Source organism: Poecilia reticulata, linkage group LG8 (genome assembly GCF_000633615.1).
Source record: "Poecilia reticulata strain Guanapo linkage group LG8, Guppy_female_1.0+MT, whole genome shotgun sequence".
NCBI classification, from domain to species: Eukaryota; Metazoa; Chordata; class Actinopteri; order Cyprinodontiformes; family Poeciliidae; genus Poecilia; species Poecilia reticulata.
In genome coordinates this window covers 12,198,122-12,214,080 of record NC_024338.1, presented here as the reverse complement: position 1 = coordinate 12,214,080, position 15,959 = coordinate 12,198,122, and the positions used below count along the sequence as shown (strand labels likewise).

Sequence of the window (15,959 nt, the reverse complement as noted above, 5' to 3'; positions counted from 1 at the left end):
TATATAGCTCTGAGGCAAAAAATTTGCCTTGAGGAATTTTAATAATCGAGGTACTTGAATCGTGACCTAATATAAATGACATTATTTTGACAGTAACAATCATACGTTATGTTTGCAGCTGCAGGTAGGAAGAAAAGTTTTTTTGTTTTTGTTTCCTAAATTATTGCAGTGAGATTTGTATTTTTGTTTTAAGTATTTTATAATTATGATGTATTTATATGTTCCCTACAGTTTCAGTACTTGTCCTTTCGTGTGTCTTCAGATGAATTTCTTCAAACAGTGAAGAAGCGTCTTCACTCACTGCTACTGATTCATGATGGGAACACGTTCATGAAGAGCAACTGGGTCCTAAAAGAGGCTTCAAACATTGATGCCTTGCAGGAAGGAGGCACTTTTAGGTAACTACTACTAATACTATTACCCCAAAAAATAGGATGCAAAGAAATGTCTTCGAAAGCTTTTCTTGACTTCTTTTGCCATTATTTCAGACACACCTTATGGAGACGTGTTCAAGCTGTGGTGGTCCCCATTTTGGCACATCTAGTGTCTGTGATTGACCGGGACCAAAACATGGATCTCTTGCTTGACAAAAACTGCTCTGAGGCAGTGAAGAGATTGTGGTTGGATATCTTTGGCGATGAAAAGCTGGTGGAAATCTCACACCTAGCAATGGACTCCAGGTCAGTGGAAGTCGCATGTTTTTTATTATATAATCTACTTGAACATTCTGTTTACCTTTTCGTACTTATATCTTTCTCAGCTATGAGACAAGAACAATCCTTGTGCAGAACTACATTCCTCAAGACAGAAACATGGGCTGCAGCATGCCCTTCAGCTTTAGAATTAAGGACTATTTGGAGGAACTTTGCATTCATGTCCTTCAGAATGAAGGTATAAGCATTTTAATAGATCTTTAAGTTGATCTGTCACAGATGCAGATATGCAGAGTTTGCCATTTGTATCAATTTTGATTTTACAGGACACAATCAATTAAAACTGATTGAGATCTTTTGGAATACGCCATTTGGGCGCTACATTGAGAAAGCAGATTCAGAGACTCAGATGGAGTTTTACCATCGCTACCTTCAAGATTTTATCTCCATGTCGATGAATGTCGCTTCTTCAGAAGACCTGAAGGTTGTCTTGATTTTACTTAATGCCGTAAAATGTCACATTGTCAGAGAAGTTGGACACATTGTATTAAACCACATGATCTGTTGTTTTAGCTCCTCTGTGGTGCTTTGAATAGTTGCGTCAGTGAACTGCGACTGCAGCTGAACGACACAGAGAAAATGACAGCTCTTCCATGGGTTCATGCTGCTTATCACAAGTTCAAAAACCGGCTTCAGAACCTCTCCAGAATGATGTGCACGGAACCCCAGGTGACCAAAGACCTTCTGGGAAACCCACATGCAGGAGACAGCGTTGAACTTGTAAGCCTCAACTTACCCCTCCTAATTTTTAAAATGTATTTTTTGAGTTAGTCTTCAGGCTTTTGACTTTGAAATCTTGAAACACATGTTCCTTGTCTCCAAGGTCCTCGACGTTTATGCTGCTTTTGCTTGTTTGGAGCACCTGGAGCCCAGAGTGCTGACCACCGATGCTCAAAGACGAGCTTGGCTCAGGCAGGTGAAGAAACTTCAGGTTCCCATTGAACTGATCTGTTCAGAAGACAGTGTGAGACATTATGGAGAGAGGAGCAAGATGATAGTCCTCAGAGTCCAGTAAGTCGAGAGAAAGCCGTAATCGGGGAATAAAGTTCATTACTTAATAACACAGACTGAGGAATTAAATTGTTGTTGTTCTTTGCATGTAGATCTGGATGGAATCGCATATTTTCTCTCTCTTTGTTCGTGGAGCACATGTTGATGGAAATTGAACAGTTGGACACGAAGCTCACACCTGTAGTGTTGGAGAATATGCGAGGGCTTGGCAAGGTTTCTACGTTTTTTTTAATTTTAATTTTTCAAGATAAACCTGTTGGCATGAAACTGACTTTGTGCTTACTTGTCATTTTCCCAGTGAAACTTAAATGTCTCCATTTTTCCTTTCCCATCAAGATTCTTGAAAAAAATTCTGACGTTAAAACTCAGCAGAGTTTCGAGGCAGTAATTGGTCTGCTGAAAAACTGCAAAGATGGAGCCGTGGAACGCATTTTCAGGTGAAAAATCAACATTGCAATATATATTTGCCGTAACTAGTCAGAATTATGTGTGGTACATTTAATATTATCAAGATAAATATTTACCCTAAAGTGGATGACAATTATCTCCTTCGAATTACACTTGAGGCTGCATATTATTAGGAAAACATAACATTGTGATTCTATTGTTGAACATTGCTATGACGTGGTTAATTGCAAATAATCTGCTTTGCTCTCTGTTCACTTTCCTAATTCACTATATCAGATGTGGTTATGAAATACATTTGAAACTCAATCAAAGCTTATCCAAACTAGGGTGTAAATATTACTCTTGGCACAAGCCAAAAAATTTATCTGTTTCTACCTTCGTCTGTAATAATGTGTGAGAGTAGTGAAATATTCTGAAATTAATTTATTGCTTAGTTCATCAATTTATTCCATTTGGTTGCTTTTACAAAACCTTTTTTTTAATGCAAAAAAAAACCTGACCAACTGCATTTAAAACATACTTTTTTGCCTTGGTCTAAAAGGGTATTAAATGTTAAGACATGGAGTGTGTTATTTACTTAATCCATTACGCAATATTTCCTACTGAAAATTGGTGTTTCTTGAATGAAAGATATCTCTTGTAGCAATGTTTGTATTTTCTGTCTCCAGGTTCGGTCATATGGTGTGTCCAGTTTGCATGGGAGACCCTCAAGAGCCACTCTGCCTAGCATGTAATCACATCTACTGTGTAGCTTGCATCAAACAGTGGCTGGTCCCTGGTCAGATGTACTGCCCGCTTTGCATGCAGCCAGTTGAGGAAAACTTCCCATTGGTTCCTTCAGATGAGATGAGGTGAGTGATTTATTATTTTTTATGCATATTTGTTTCCTGGAGTTGTCTGACGCGAGCTGTAATGTCACCGTTTGTCTTGCTTTGTTTAGGGTTCGTGTTGGTCAGCATGCTCTGTTCAGGAAGCGCTGCAACGCTTTCTTCATAGACCTGGTGTCTACTGTGTGCTTCAAGGACAACTCTCCACCATCTTCAGCCGTCATCTTTCATTTATTGTCTTTTCTCATGGTGGAGGCCAGCCCGGCTCCCTTCCTCAGAGGTACTGTGATACAGCCTTACCACCCTGATCGATACTTTTTGTCAGATATGTGTGTAAAATCTATTTTTTTTCAGCCAATCGACAAATCCTGACAAAGGTGCTTTCTCCATTTGATGACTCTGCTGATAAAAATCCTGTTGTTCGCTCAGTGGTGCTCAAACTTCTGATGAAGTACAGGTGAGGTGTTATGGTTGCATGTTATTTTAGCTGTATTGTGTTTGTATGCTTCTTATATTCAGAGTCCTGCAGAAAAATCAAAAGCATAATATCTTTCAGTACATCTAGATCATTCCAGTTTTCATTCTAATACTTTTATTAAGTGGGGGGGAGGTAATGCAATATCATGTTTTTGTTTTTTTTCCCCCGATGTGTTATTAGCACATCTGCTTTTAATTCAAAATGGTTTTTTTTATAACATTTCAAAACTCAATGCAAAAGCTAATGGGCCAACATACTCATCTGACTTAAACCCCATTAAGAATCTTTTTGATGTTATTAATAGAAACAGGGTAGTCTGAATGTGGATGGTGTCTAAAGGTTGTTGAGGAGATCTTCTGACCCCAAGATGCATTTCTCTAAAAGTCAACTCTGGAGATCGAATTTTAAATCTTTTCCACTGCCACCAAATAGTGGCAAGTGAAATTCTTGTTTAGTCATGTTTCATCACACTTCCAGTTCTGTTAACCTTTTTTTTGTTGTTGTTGTTGCTCTTATTGTGGACATGGGCAAGTTTTAGCTAGCCAAAATTGAGTTGAGTACACACTGGCTTTATTTGAATGGCACTTTCTCTTTTCTTCTCATTTTGAAGAATGGCTAAAAAAGGTCTGTGTCATTTCATTTATGAAAATCAAGGGTTATTAGCTAGAACATCTAAAAAATAATCAAGTTCAAAAAGAAAACTATGAATTTAAAGGAGCCTTCAATTAAAGTAATTTTTTGTGATTTCTTTAGTGATGGAAAAAATGATGTCAGCAAACAGTTATTTTTTTCCAATTTTTTTAGTTTCTCTTTTTGTCCAATGGTTTTAGCTGTTTTTGCACCTCTGAACTTAGAAGCAAATACGGGTGGAGGCTGTTGTATGTGGCGACATCTCTCAACATAGATTTATTTTTTTCAGCTTTGATGAAGTGAAAGAATATCTGCAGCAGCATCTGGTGGCTGTTGAACAAAGCAACATGTTGGATGAGACGGACAAAACTGAACTCTACTGCATGTACATCAACTGTCTGGAGGTGAGTTAGGCTGTGAAAGCTCCATCCAGATTGTAGAACGTTGCAATACTTTGCAATTTTATTTTATTTTTTTATTTTTAACCATTTCACTCCCTCTGTTTTCCCTAAAGGATTCCATGTTTGAAAGGCTCCAGTTCAGGTCTGCTGCAGATCAGAAGGCGTATTTTCAGAATGAAAGTGCCTTTCTGACCGAGTGTCTGCAAACACATGGTCAGCATGCTGAAAAACCATCTGTGGAGTATCTGCAGCAGTTGGCCAGAGTGCGAATGGACCTAGACAGGACTGCCAGTTTGATTGCGGAAAATTTGAGAGAAACGGGTCTGTAATGCTGGTGTTATGGTGCAGAAGAATTCCTCCTCTCTTTTAATTTAGGAGTGTTTCAAATGTTCTCTTCCTTTTTCCAGGCTCACCTGAAGGTGATCATAATGGATCCGCAGCCTTTCTGGACAGCGTGGTGAACCTGTGCAGGCGGAGCGGGAACGACTGGTATCGTGTCTATTTGATCCGCAAGATTTGCAGCCAATATGGAGTGGAGTTTGTCCAGAAACGTCTCAGGCAGGGACAGATGAGTTGGCTCTTCCCTGAAGAAGTTCAGCTCCAGGTTCAGTGTGATTTTTGTTTTTGATGATAGTTGCTCAATTATGTACATTGATGCCTATTAACTGTTGTGGTTTATTTTTCCCTACACCCAGGATGAGGAGACCCCCCCAGTGGATCACTATCTTGTCTGCGGAAAAGATTACAAGACCATCAGAGAAGCTGTCGCAAAGACAGTTATGGAAGGCAAAGTAGAAGGACTGGATGAGGCCTGTGAGGTAATGTTATTACTTACTGTTAATTTGTATTTAGGCCAGGACTTTGTTTCTGTATGTATGCTTTAATGAGTATCTTTATGTTATTTTAATGTATTACAGGGCTGCAGATGTGCGCCACAACTGAAAGCAGTTTACCTTCTGTTAGCGCTGTACAGAGAAATCACCACTCTCTATGGACATGCTAATGAGGGCTTCCACCCCAAGCCGCAGGTACATTCTTAAATCTAAACCCCTAAATTAGCCAAAGAGCAGCATTCACTAAAAAAAAAAAGTTATCGTCCATTTGCACTGCCTGCATTCACATCCGTTTACGTGAATACAGGCACATAAAGTGTATGTGATAGACAAACACAAAGTGGTGTAAAAATATCAAGTGGAGGGAAAACTGCAATACTTTTATTATTATTGTTTTTTACAAATAAAAATTTGAAACGTCTTAAGCTCCTACAAGTCAACACTTTACAGAATCATGCTGTTAAAGCTCCAAGTCTTTTGTGGCATCTGTCTAGGGTTATTATCATTCTTTTTTCACAATAGCTCAAGATCAGTCTCATTTAATGGAGAATGTATGCGAACAAACATTGTTCAGTAATGATAGGTTCCAATAAACCAAACAAAGGTCTTATTTTATACTGAAATATAGTACAATTAGTTGCACTGTATGTTATTTCTGGATAGAGGCTACTGAAACTGAACACCTAGGTCATTTTTTTAGATTTTAAAACATGTAGCGTCTGTTTTTCAGTTAACAATTACCCACTAGTTTGTGTTGTGTCACATAAAACTCCAATGAAATGAATTCAAGTTTGGGGCAATTATGTGGTAAAGTTCAGATGTTTTTAATTGTGGCTCTTCATATTATCATCTCGGTCAGATCTCAATGATAAAATTCTTAAAAAATAATGTGAACATTTTATTGACTTTTTTTTTGTATTTAGAACTGAGGTTGCATATTTTCTGTATAATTGCACCAACAGCAACTTGAAGCGCTTTCAGCTTACATCCAGGCATCCAAAGTCCTTGCCAGCCCAGAGGTGAAGGCCTTTGCTCAAGCTCTGGTGACCAACAGAATGGGGCCTCTTTCTGCCCGCCCTGGTACCTCCGGGGCCCAAAGTGTGGCAGTGGAATTAACTGTTCACTTAGCTGCTGTACTCTTCTGTGGAAACCACGGGATCATAGCTCCCCTTCAGCAGCTGGCACTGACACCTGTCAACATGCAGGTTTGTGTTACAGCCGTTTTCAGTCATAACAAATAACTTTGAAATTGATGTGTAACTTTTTAAATTTTGTTTTACAGGCAGCGTTTTTGCCCTCTATGCCGGAAGATATTGTAGCAGCGGCTCAACAAGCTCTGGGCCCTCTGCAGTGGTACCGTAAGTAAAGAACAACGATTTTATAGACTCACTCGAGAAATTTCAGATCAAACTCCCATACCATTAAAAGTTAAACCGTTTCGTCTGATTGCACAGGTTGTCCAAATGGTCATCCCTGCACCATTGGGGAGGTATGCTATGTTCAGTCAAATTAGTAAAAATATTGTAAAAGCTCATTTTTCTAGAGCTTTATCTTTTACATTGTGAAATGTTTTTTGCATCTTGTGCTTTTCTAGTGTGGCCAGCCAATGCAAACCAGTCGTTGCGTAGACTGTGGTGCTGAAATTGGAGGAAACAACCATATGCCTGTGCAGGGTTTCCAGGTTTTTGCAATACAGTAAGTGCTTTCCAAAATCCAGGGGAAAATGTGCGAAGAAAAAGTTGATCACGTTTGCTTAAGGATTTTCCTTTGTTTTTTAACGTCCTCTGACAGAGGTGACCGCTCCCAGACAGGCCACATCCTCGGTGATCCAAGTCGCCGGGACAATCCCGATATGCTGGACACAAAGAACATGTCTCCTGTTCCCTTTAACGTTGTCCGAATGCTCACTCACATGGCAATGCTGCTCGGGGCCTGTAATCACACACAGGTAACAAACCCATTTTATTTTTGCACTTTTTGGGAACATGACATACTTTAAAAATAGCGGCAATGATGTTGCAATAATGAACAAGGAAATGTTTGACCTCATCATTATCATTTTAAACATAAAAAATATGCATTATTTAACAAATACATAAACATGAAATTATATTCTTTTTATGATGTGTAATGAAATAGAGGTAACTCATAGAACCATTGACAGCGTAAAATAACCTAAACAAAATTAAATATGAATAAAAATAAAACAGAAGTACTGAAGTTGAATTAAATACTAGGCTAGAAAGACACAGCACTATTTAGCTGTGTGATCGCAGTATTGCTGTCATATTTTTTTTTCTTTTCTCATCATTAATAGTTTCTTTTTTGTGTTTTTAGTTCATCTCTGCAATCATCAAGCCTCCAGTTCCAGAGCCTGCTGCATTCCTTCTTAATCACCTGAGAAAAGATGTGGAACATCTGATCAAATCACTGGGAAAGGGGACGGATGACACAATCACTACAGTTCACCTGGTAATCAGCAGCTTGCTGGGACCCCACCAGCAACAGAAATGTGAGTTACAATCTTGGTGACCCTTTACACCAAATAATATTCTATATTCTAAATATGGGAACTTTAAAGAAAGTTATTTGGCATTGAATCTTTAATTATTTTTTTTGCCTCGTAGCTATTAAACTCCATGGCTGTGCATCACAGGGTTTTTTTTCCCCCATATCTTTATTTGAGAAACAGCGATCTCTAGTGGCCAAGAAGGAAAAAAACACATTGTTGCATTTAGCAAAATAAAGAATTTATGATGAGGCCTGTATTATTGCAATTTTTTTAGCTTTGACTTACTGATGAATCTAGTTTAAATTATTTGAGCTTGTTTTCCAGGGCCAGTTCCTTTTGACAATCAGCTTTCGAATAAAGAGGCCAGAAACGGATGGGAGTTGGAAATGAGCAATGCTGTCATCACACCCCAGCTAAAGGTAGCACATATAAAGTATTGGAATCAGGAGATGGTTCTGTCGTCCATGTTCATGAGGGAACTAAGTAAAACATATTGCCATCTGTCATCTTCTCTTTCACCAGCACTTGGACAGACAGCTAAAAGAAGTGAACGCCTTCATCCGGGCAGACTCTCGGATCTCTGCCAACCCGATCATGAAGCTGGTGTTTGGTGACCCTCGTCTCTTTTTGGCATCTCTGCCGGCGAACTCTCTGCTCCACTGCTCCGCTGTGTGGAGCTGCAGGGAGAAAGTGTGTGTGCTGAGCCTCACTCACATCCTGGAGCAGAACGATGGCAAAGACACTGTGCCTGTGCTTTGGAGATTTCTCCACAAGGTGAGAAAACGGCAGCAAAAAGATGCGAGCTTCAAGAGCAGCTTCTCTGCTGGGAGGTTACTTTGAACACCTTAAAGACTTTTTGGGTCACATGGTAAAAATCTGTGGAAAAAAAGAATTTTGCTGTACTAAAATTTGTATTAGTACAATTTTCTAAAACTTTCTGCCTTAGATTTTGTCACTGCAATAAAAGGTGAATTTGTTTTATAAGCTTTTGCACAGTTTCAACAAGTGTCTTTGACTTTTGTAACAATTTGTTTTTGTAGGAAGCAGAACTCCGACTGGTGAAGTACCTCCCTGACATCCTCACACTGCAGAAGAATCTGGTGAAGAAGTTTCAGAACATCACTGAGCTGAACTACGAGACAATCAATGAGTTTCTTCACAATCAGAAAGCCGGTACTTGGACCGTCCAGACACATCGATTTCAGCTTTTTCAACCATGTCACTCGCATTATGCAGTACATTGCTGAACTACATGTTGGCTTTCCTTTTAAACCTCATGGTCAGATACTTGGCAGAATGTGTTTTGCATTCTTGTTTGCCAGGAAATGGGTACATTTATCCTAAAATAGGACAATGATATAATATCCTTGAAAGGGGCGGGGGTGTCAATTTGCTGTGGTCAGTCTGCATAGTTTAGAGTGGCTCCATGTATCTTAAAAAATGTCTGGCTTCTTTCTGGTCACAGCTTCACTTAAAGCCTGGTATGAGAAATACATCAAAATCTTCCTAACGACCTGGAACCAGCTTAGAGTGTCTCTGGCAACCAATGGTAAACACAAACAACAACAGTAAACCTGCTCTAGTTACGGAGTGTTAGTTTAATTTGCGTGAAAATGTCCTTCAGGTGAGATCAAGATCCCAAATGAGTTCTGCCAGAAGGACCTGGACCTGAACAGTGACTTCAAGGTGCTGTTGCCTCAGCGACAGGGCGCAGGCCTGTGCTCCACGGCTCTTATCAGCTACCTGATTGCTCTGCACAATGACCTCATCTACTGCGTGGACAAGCATACTGGAGAAGAGACCAGGTGAGGGCGCTCTTGCCACATTTTTCCCTCATCTTCATGTTTGGACTTATTCTGCAAATGGATTCTGTGTGTTTTTCGATAATCAGGATGACACGGAACTATAACACACTGCATTGTTTCCATGTATTGATTTCACAGCTACAAAGTGAGCCCTGCAGATCTCACTGATCTGCATGTGATCCGTTATGAGCTGGAGCGGGACTTGATGCCCCTGATTCTGTCCAACACTCAGTACAGCATCGAGAAGGGCCAAGAGACCCTTCATGAATATGACTTGCTCAAGATCCAGCAGCAGATCATTTCGCGCTTTCTGCTGGGAAAACCTCGAATCACTCTCGACGTGAGCACATGCAAAACGCAGCTATAGCAACTTTATTTTGAAGTTCGCCAAAACTTTTTTTTGTTTTAACCTTCATATGAACGTCTTCTTACTACAGGGTATTCCTACACTGGTCAACAGACACGATCGTGACTACCAGATAATCCTCAGAGATGTTAAAGCCAAAGTCACGCAAGTAAGTTATTCATGCTCCTTGCTTTTAACTGCATTTATACCCCTTATCCTGATTCACTTTAATAAAATCCAGACTAACCAAGCCATCTACATTTATGAGCAGGACTCAAGTTTATTTTAGAACATTAATAAAACAAACGGCATTGTGATGACCAACAGCCATGCCTTAGAGGTCAGGGATAAACTTGTGAAAAGGTTTAAAGATAATTATTGATATTGATAATAATGTACTACTCAGTGTTGGTCGATCATGTAAAATCCCAATGAAATGGCGTTGTAACTTGACTAGCTGTGAAAAAGTTCCAATGGCGTCAGTTCTTGTGCGAGGTTCTAATTATTGTTCATGTAATATACATAACATACTTTATAAGTATTGCTACACAAGCTCACATGAGTATCCGGGATGTCTCTGATTACGCCATCAGGAGCCCCTGCAGACCCTCACCCTCTTCTCCGTCGCTGGGGAGCTGCACTCCTACAGCGAGGTGTGCGAGGCCTTGTCCACGCTGGAAGTGGCGCTCGGCTTCCTCGCCATGACGGGGGGGGATCCCCACATGCAGCTGTCCCGCTACCTAGAGGAGGTGCTGCAGATGGGAAACCAGGTGGCTCAGCATATCGTCAAGGTCAGCCTATCTGAGACGCCGGTCGTACTATCTTCTACATGTGCACTCCCTCTTCCGCAGTCTAGACCGTTTGGTTACATTCTACGCTCCAAAAGCACACAAACTTGCCTCTTGTTGCAACTTTTTTGTTAACCAGCCTTAAAGCTACGATATTTCATTTTAGTGAACATAGTCTTGTGCATGAGGTGTTTATCAGGGAATCGTCTCCATTTTTGCTCACAGGTTTTCAGCATGTGTTGCCTAAAGCATTGCGTTGCTCTGTGGCAGCTGTTGGCTTCACTTAAATCGGAAAACATGCTGCGGCTGAAGAGGGTAAGACGTCACTTTCGCCTCTCCTGCCAGTATTGGTGGTGGCAATCTCTAGCTTATGCTAGAAGAACACCTAAATGCTGTGTGTTGCTGATTCTCGTGTTTTTCAGGACCCATTTGTGGGAGTCCCAGAAAAGTACAAGCAGCCTCTGGGAGAGGACGAGCACAGGCTGCTCACCGCCTTCTTCTCCAGGAACAGTGCCGACACTTTCCTGTTAGAAATGCACGAGTTCTTGGTTCTGGTTCTTAAAAGGTCCAATGATCCTGATGCCTACAGGCCTGACTGGGGGTAATATACATTTTCTTTATCTACTAAATATATATATATATTTTTTTATCGTTGCTGATGTATGAATGTTAAACACTGTATGAATTTGGAAACTAAAAGTTTTTACCAGATCCACATGGGAATCCAAAACTTCAAATTTGTATATTTTTTTATTTTTTGCTTAATATGCTGGACTATTTGGTCCACTTTTCCAAAAAGAAAAAGAAAAGTGTTTTTGATGTATCACTAAACCTGTTGCTGTCTGTGATTTCATGTCAGCCGTACTGTTGGGAAGCTGACGGACAAATTTATTGAAGATAGTTCGTAATGTTGAGCCTTTTTTGTGACTTCCTGTTGAGGAAAATATCTGTCCCTATCAAAACAAAGGTTCACAACACATAATACACCTAATGAAATTTAATTGTTATTTTACTTCACTTTCGTAGACACGATTTTAATGACTGTTTCATGCCTACGATTGCTCTTCCCAATCCTTTTTTTGAAATTGTTCTTTTTCTCTTTTCAAGCTTGAAAGAATCTTTGGTGTCTTACATGGAACAAAAAGACATGGACATACCTCCAGATGTGGAGGAGCACTTCCCAGAAGAAGTCTTCCTGTCCCACTACGTTGAGGCCTGGAAGTTCATCATTGCTTTTAAGCAGGAGCGTGGTCAGAGACAATGAAGACATCTGGAACAAAAGTGCTATTTTTGTTGCCTTTGTACTTAAATTGAATTGCTCTTGTTAAATGGCAATATGGTTATGTCATATTTTTGCACATAAATCAAAATAGATGTGCCTTTTTAGGAGAACAGAGTGCCACAAAATAAGGGTGTCATTTACCCTGATGAAGACTTAAACTTTTGTATGCTTTTTGTTTTGCATTTCTCTCAATAAGGTTGGGAATAGATTTAAATTTAATTTCTTTAATTGCACTTTTACTTCTTTACTCACAATAAGAATAAKTGAAGTAAAAAAAAAAATCTCAGGTACAAAATGTAGGGGTAGATATGGAGATGTAAGCTGAACACATCCCAAACCCTTAAAAGTGATGAATAATGTATTTCGCCTGCTTATATTTGATTTACCACTATTCATTTTTCTAATTCTATTGCAAGTTTTATCCATTTTGAACTCTGCTGTGCAGCATTCCATTTTTTTTGTTTCATTGTTTTTCTTTTTCCAGATTTGCTGTTTATTCTGTGCTTTGATTCCTAATTGCATTGGTGTTGTTATAATAATGTGACATAAAAGGCACCTTATGATCATAATATGTTGTTGCCTGCAGTTTATTTTCTTGCTCTGATGGAATCTTGTTCTATGTTAAATGTTGTGTGTCCTCATTTTCAGGGGGAAAAATAAATAAATAAATAAATGAAAGCTGACATGACACCTGCTTTTAAAAACAGAGAGCAGTGTTCATTCTGTTACCTGAACCAAACAAATCCACGTGGATGCAGTGAATAAAATGGAGCTTCTTTTGCAAGAAGCTTAAGATGCTGATTAATGTGACCTTAAGTATTCTGGCTTGGAGCAACCTACATGGATCCCATTTTGACATGAGGATAAAGTATCTCCCCGAGAACTAAGTGAAAACTTGTTCTGTTTAATAGAATTATTTTTTTCCTACCACGCGTTAGGAAACACATCTTGATGTTGAAGTATGTATTTCCTCTGTCACACCTCTCATGGCCTGTGCAGTCTCTTTCTGATTGATCTTCACATCAACGGTGGTAAAAGCATAATGTAAGTGCTGTAACCGTTTTTAGTGTTTTGTTGTAACATCTTGCGTATATGCTCTCAGTATGAACTTGCTTAGATGACCATATCTTGACCTACTGGTGGTTGTTTTGAATGTCCTCCACCCCCAGATTAAGCTCAATGTTTTGCATGGTTTTCCTTTTGCTTCAATTGTCAGAACCACACTAAACTAAATGTGTGACATTTAAACAGAGCCAACCTCCTTCAAAATGTGCGATATTCCAATTACGTATGCAAGATGGGATACGACAGTGTGGAATGAGCTGAAGGGGCTTAAAATGAAGAGCGAAGTAAAGCAGCTTCATAATGATTGGAAACTGATTATTAGGTCATACTAAAAATAATCAAGTTATAGTAAAGTGGAGTATATAAAGATATACACGTACCACTTTATGACAGTGAAGACCATAGGAATTTTTTAATCGTTTTGCAATGTAAAGCTTTATTGTTGTAGATGTGCTATGTTTTTTTTTATTAATCACCTTGCAAATGATCTAATATAACAGGACAATTTGCATCAGAATAACACTATGACAAACAAAAAAAGTAAATGTAAATAAAGCCTTATTTGCTTTTTCCGACTGATGTATGGTTTTCAACAACTTGAGTGCTGCTGGCTAAATAAATTAGCCCTTATTTACGAATTACATCACCGGCAAAAATCCAGCACTGGCAACGTATGATGCAGTGCTCAGGAAATGTCTGCCTGCCAAAGGTTTTGTGCCTTTTTGACCCTTGGCTGGTGGGAGCCCAATGTGTTTCTGATCAGGCTGATGGAAATGATAAGGACAAGACAGCCCAAAGAACGCCGCTGGATAGCTCCTTGATTCAATTTCCTCTGTGCCAAAGCAGTGTTTAGCACAACAATGGCAAATGGAAGCCTTTGCCTGTGAAAGTAAAACATGTCCATGACCACCCTCGAGGAGGGCAGAAAACCTTAGATATGCACTTTAGATCCTTTCCAGTGTGCCTAAACTAATGAAATATAATTAAAATTTTCTTAGGAAACAAGAACTGTCACTAAGTTGACGATCTGCTCTGTTTTTCAGTAGATTTCACCAGCAATCGCTTCATGCAGATGTCCCACCTGCCTCCCCATGTCAGTGCAGATCATTAGATGGAAAAAGAAACTGGACATCGACTCGGTAAACACACCCACAAATGGATCAGTGGCATGATTTGTGCAACTTAAGTCCTGCAGAGCAAGCTTCACTGAGTAAGTTCAATGAATTCACTTCCACTCCCGTAGGCCTCAGAGCCACCAAGTCTGTGGTAGAAAGGGAAGAACAAATTATTTTTCAGCTTTCAGTTCCCTGCCTTTGTTTTTAAATGAGGAGGAATCAGGGACAAACTTGGTAGTTTGCTGTTAATAGCAACCGTGGTCAATGCACACTTTGGTTTAGGTCCGGAGCCTTTCCATGAGGAAGTTTGTTATGATTAATGAAGCTGGACAGCTTGTGGGAGAGGCTGAGTTGACGGCTTTCATAACTTTGTTAATACTCCGGTGTAGATTCTTAGTCATCCCGGATATGACAATCCTTCTATTTCAGCACCTAAAACTCTGTTAAAAAATAGACAGTGGGATTACTCTGCAAACCGTACTTATTGGATTAGCTTTTACATATATAAATCAGATTAGATTTTACATATATAAATCAGTATTTCCTTCATCATTGTGTTTGGGGCTTATTGCTAATGACGGTGGTAGAATATCTAAAACTGAGAATTATGAATAAAAGTGGTGAAAGTGATAAAGAGCAACCAAATAGTAATTGAGGACAACCCCAAAAGTTGCTGAAAAACAATTATGCAATGTTTGGAAAGCAAAACCCAGCTGTGAGAGGCTTCCAAAACTGTCATTATATGAAAGTGGATGTTCAGTTTTAGTGAGTGTGACTTAAGTGGCTTGTTTTGCGTCAAAATATTGAAGCTAAGATTACATATTTGCCTTGAAAAACAATAAAAGGCCTGATTATGATTAATCAGCTACATATTTTTTTACATACATTTATCTTGACTGGTTCTAAGGTATGATTTTGTCTGAATTTCTCTTACAACATAATTGATGTGTTGTTGCATCTCACTTTGTTATCCTGATCTCATTCGTCACCTGGCCTTCCTTTGAACAGTTGCATAAACAATTAGTCAGAGAACAAGCCTAAAATGTTTAGAAGTTTCAAATGGAACCGGTACTCCAGTCTACGTAGGATACCTGCTCATGTTCGACTTTGAATCTCCTCCGTACCTTGAGCCATGAAAGAACTTCAGCCTTCAACCCTTTCCAAAACAACCTCAGATATTCATCAGGTTTACACCTTGGGGATCTAATATCACTCACAGGCTTTGACGCCAGGCAGGCGCTCACAGCCAAAGGGGAACAAGGTTTTTAATGACTCTGGTATGAAATCAGTACCTCAAAATACCCCAGAGACCTCAGAAAGAGCACCGACGGGCTACTGTATTTTCTATGGAGCTTTATGCTTCACCGGGAGTCTGCGGAAATGTTTTCTTTAAATTAGCCCTTCAGCTGCAGCTGTTATTGCGTTATTATCAAATTAGTGTATTTTAATTACGACGTCATATGAAATGTATGTGCCAGCGGGTCACTGTGAGGTCAAAGCTCAGAGGGCCGTGTTATAACTCTCAGGTTGCTCGGCCCGCTGTGCAGCTTTAAGATGAAGAACAGAGAGGCAGAACTGCTCCGTGAGCACATCTGTGAATTATATTAGCTAATTGTGTGCACTTCTCTATGCACTCAACACTTGAGTTGTCCTCCAAGCAGAAGGAAGAAATTAGGAGCACTGCCGCCATGTTGTTCTGTTAAATACGTGAAGAGAAAATACAATTACTAGTTAAGTGGGAACAT

General features: G+C 39.5%; 1 protein-coding gene across 1 annotated transcript in view; it reads left to right on the top strand.

Moving 5' to 3' along the window:
- Positions 1-12,603, top strand: part of rnf213a (ring finger protein 213a) — a 36,577-nt gene extending 23,974 nt beyond the window's left edge. The window contains exons 36-68 of the mRNA XM_008416236.2: positions 263-398; positions 489-680; positions 761-891; positions 980-1,137; positions 1,227-1,433; positions 1,537-1,724; positions 1,817-1,937; positions 2,061-2,161; positions 2,801-2,983; positions 3,073-3,239; positions 3,314-3,416; positions 4,357-4,471; positions 4,582-4,789; positions 4,876-5,072; positions 5,164-5,286; positions 5,386-5,496; positions 6,264-6,506; positions 6,584-6,659; positions 6,756-6,790; positions 6,896-6,996; positions 7,093-7,249; positions 7,639-7,813; positions 8,138-8,232; positions 8,336-8,587; positions 8,854-8,986; positions 9,279-9,362; positions 9,438-9,618; positions 9,757-9,958; positions 10,056-10,133; positions 10,558-10,755; positions 10,978-11,067; positions 11,175-11,353; positions 11,860-12,603. Coding sequence (XP_008414458.1) covers positions 263-398; positions 489-680; positions 761-891; positions 980-1,137; positions 1,227-1,433; positions 1,537-1,724; positions 1,817-1,937; positions 2,061-2,161; positions 2,801-2,983; positions 3,073-3,239; positions 3,314-3,416; positions 4,357-4,471; positions 4,582-4,789; positions 4,876-5,072; positions 5,164-5,286; positions 5,386-5,496; positions 6,264-6,506; positions 6,584-6,659; positions 6,756-6,790; positions 6,896-6,996; positions 7,093-7,249; positions 7,639-7,813; positions 8,138-8,232; positions 8,336-8,587; positions 8,854-8,986; positions 9,279-9,362; positions 9,438-9,618; positions 9,757-9,958; positions 10,056-10,133; positions 10,558-10,755; positions 10,978-11,067; positions 11,175-11,353; positions 11,860-12,016 — 4,877 coding nt within the window. The 3' untranslated portion in view covers positions 12,017-12,603. The remainder of the gene's footprint in view (positions 1-262; positions 399-488; positions 681-760; positions 892-979; positions 1,138-1,226; positions 1,434-1,536; positions 1,725-1,816; positions 1,938-2,060; positions 2,162-2,800; positions 2,984-3,072; positions 3,240-3,313; positions 3,417-4,356; positions 4,472-4,581; positions 4,790-4,875; positions 5,073-5,163; positions 5,287-5,385; positions 5,497-6,263; positions 6,507-6,583; positions 6,660-6,755; positions 6,791-6,895; positions 6,997-7,092; positions 7,250-7,638; positions 7,814-8,137; positions 8,233-8,335; positions 8,588-8,853; positions 8,987-9,278; positions 9,363-9,437; positions 9,619-9,756; positions 9,959-10,055; positions 10,134-10,557; positions 10,756-10,977; positions 11,068-11,174; positions 11,354-11,859) is intronic.
- The last annotated feature ends 3,356 nt before the right edge of the window (positions 12,604-15,959 follow it).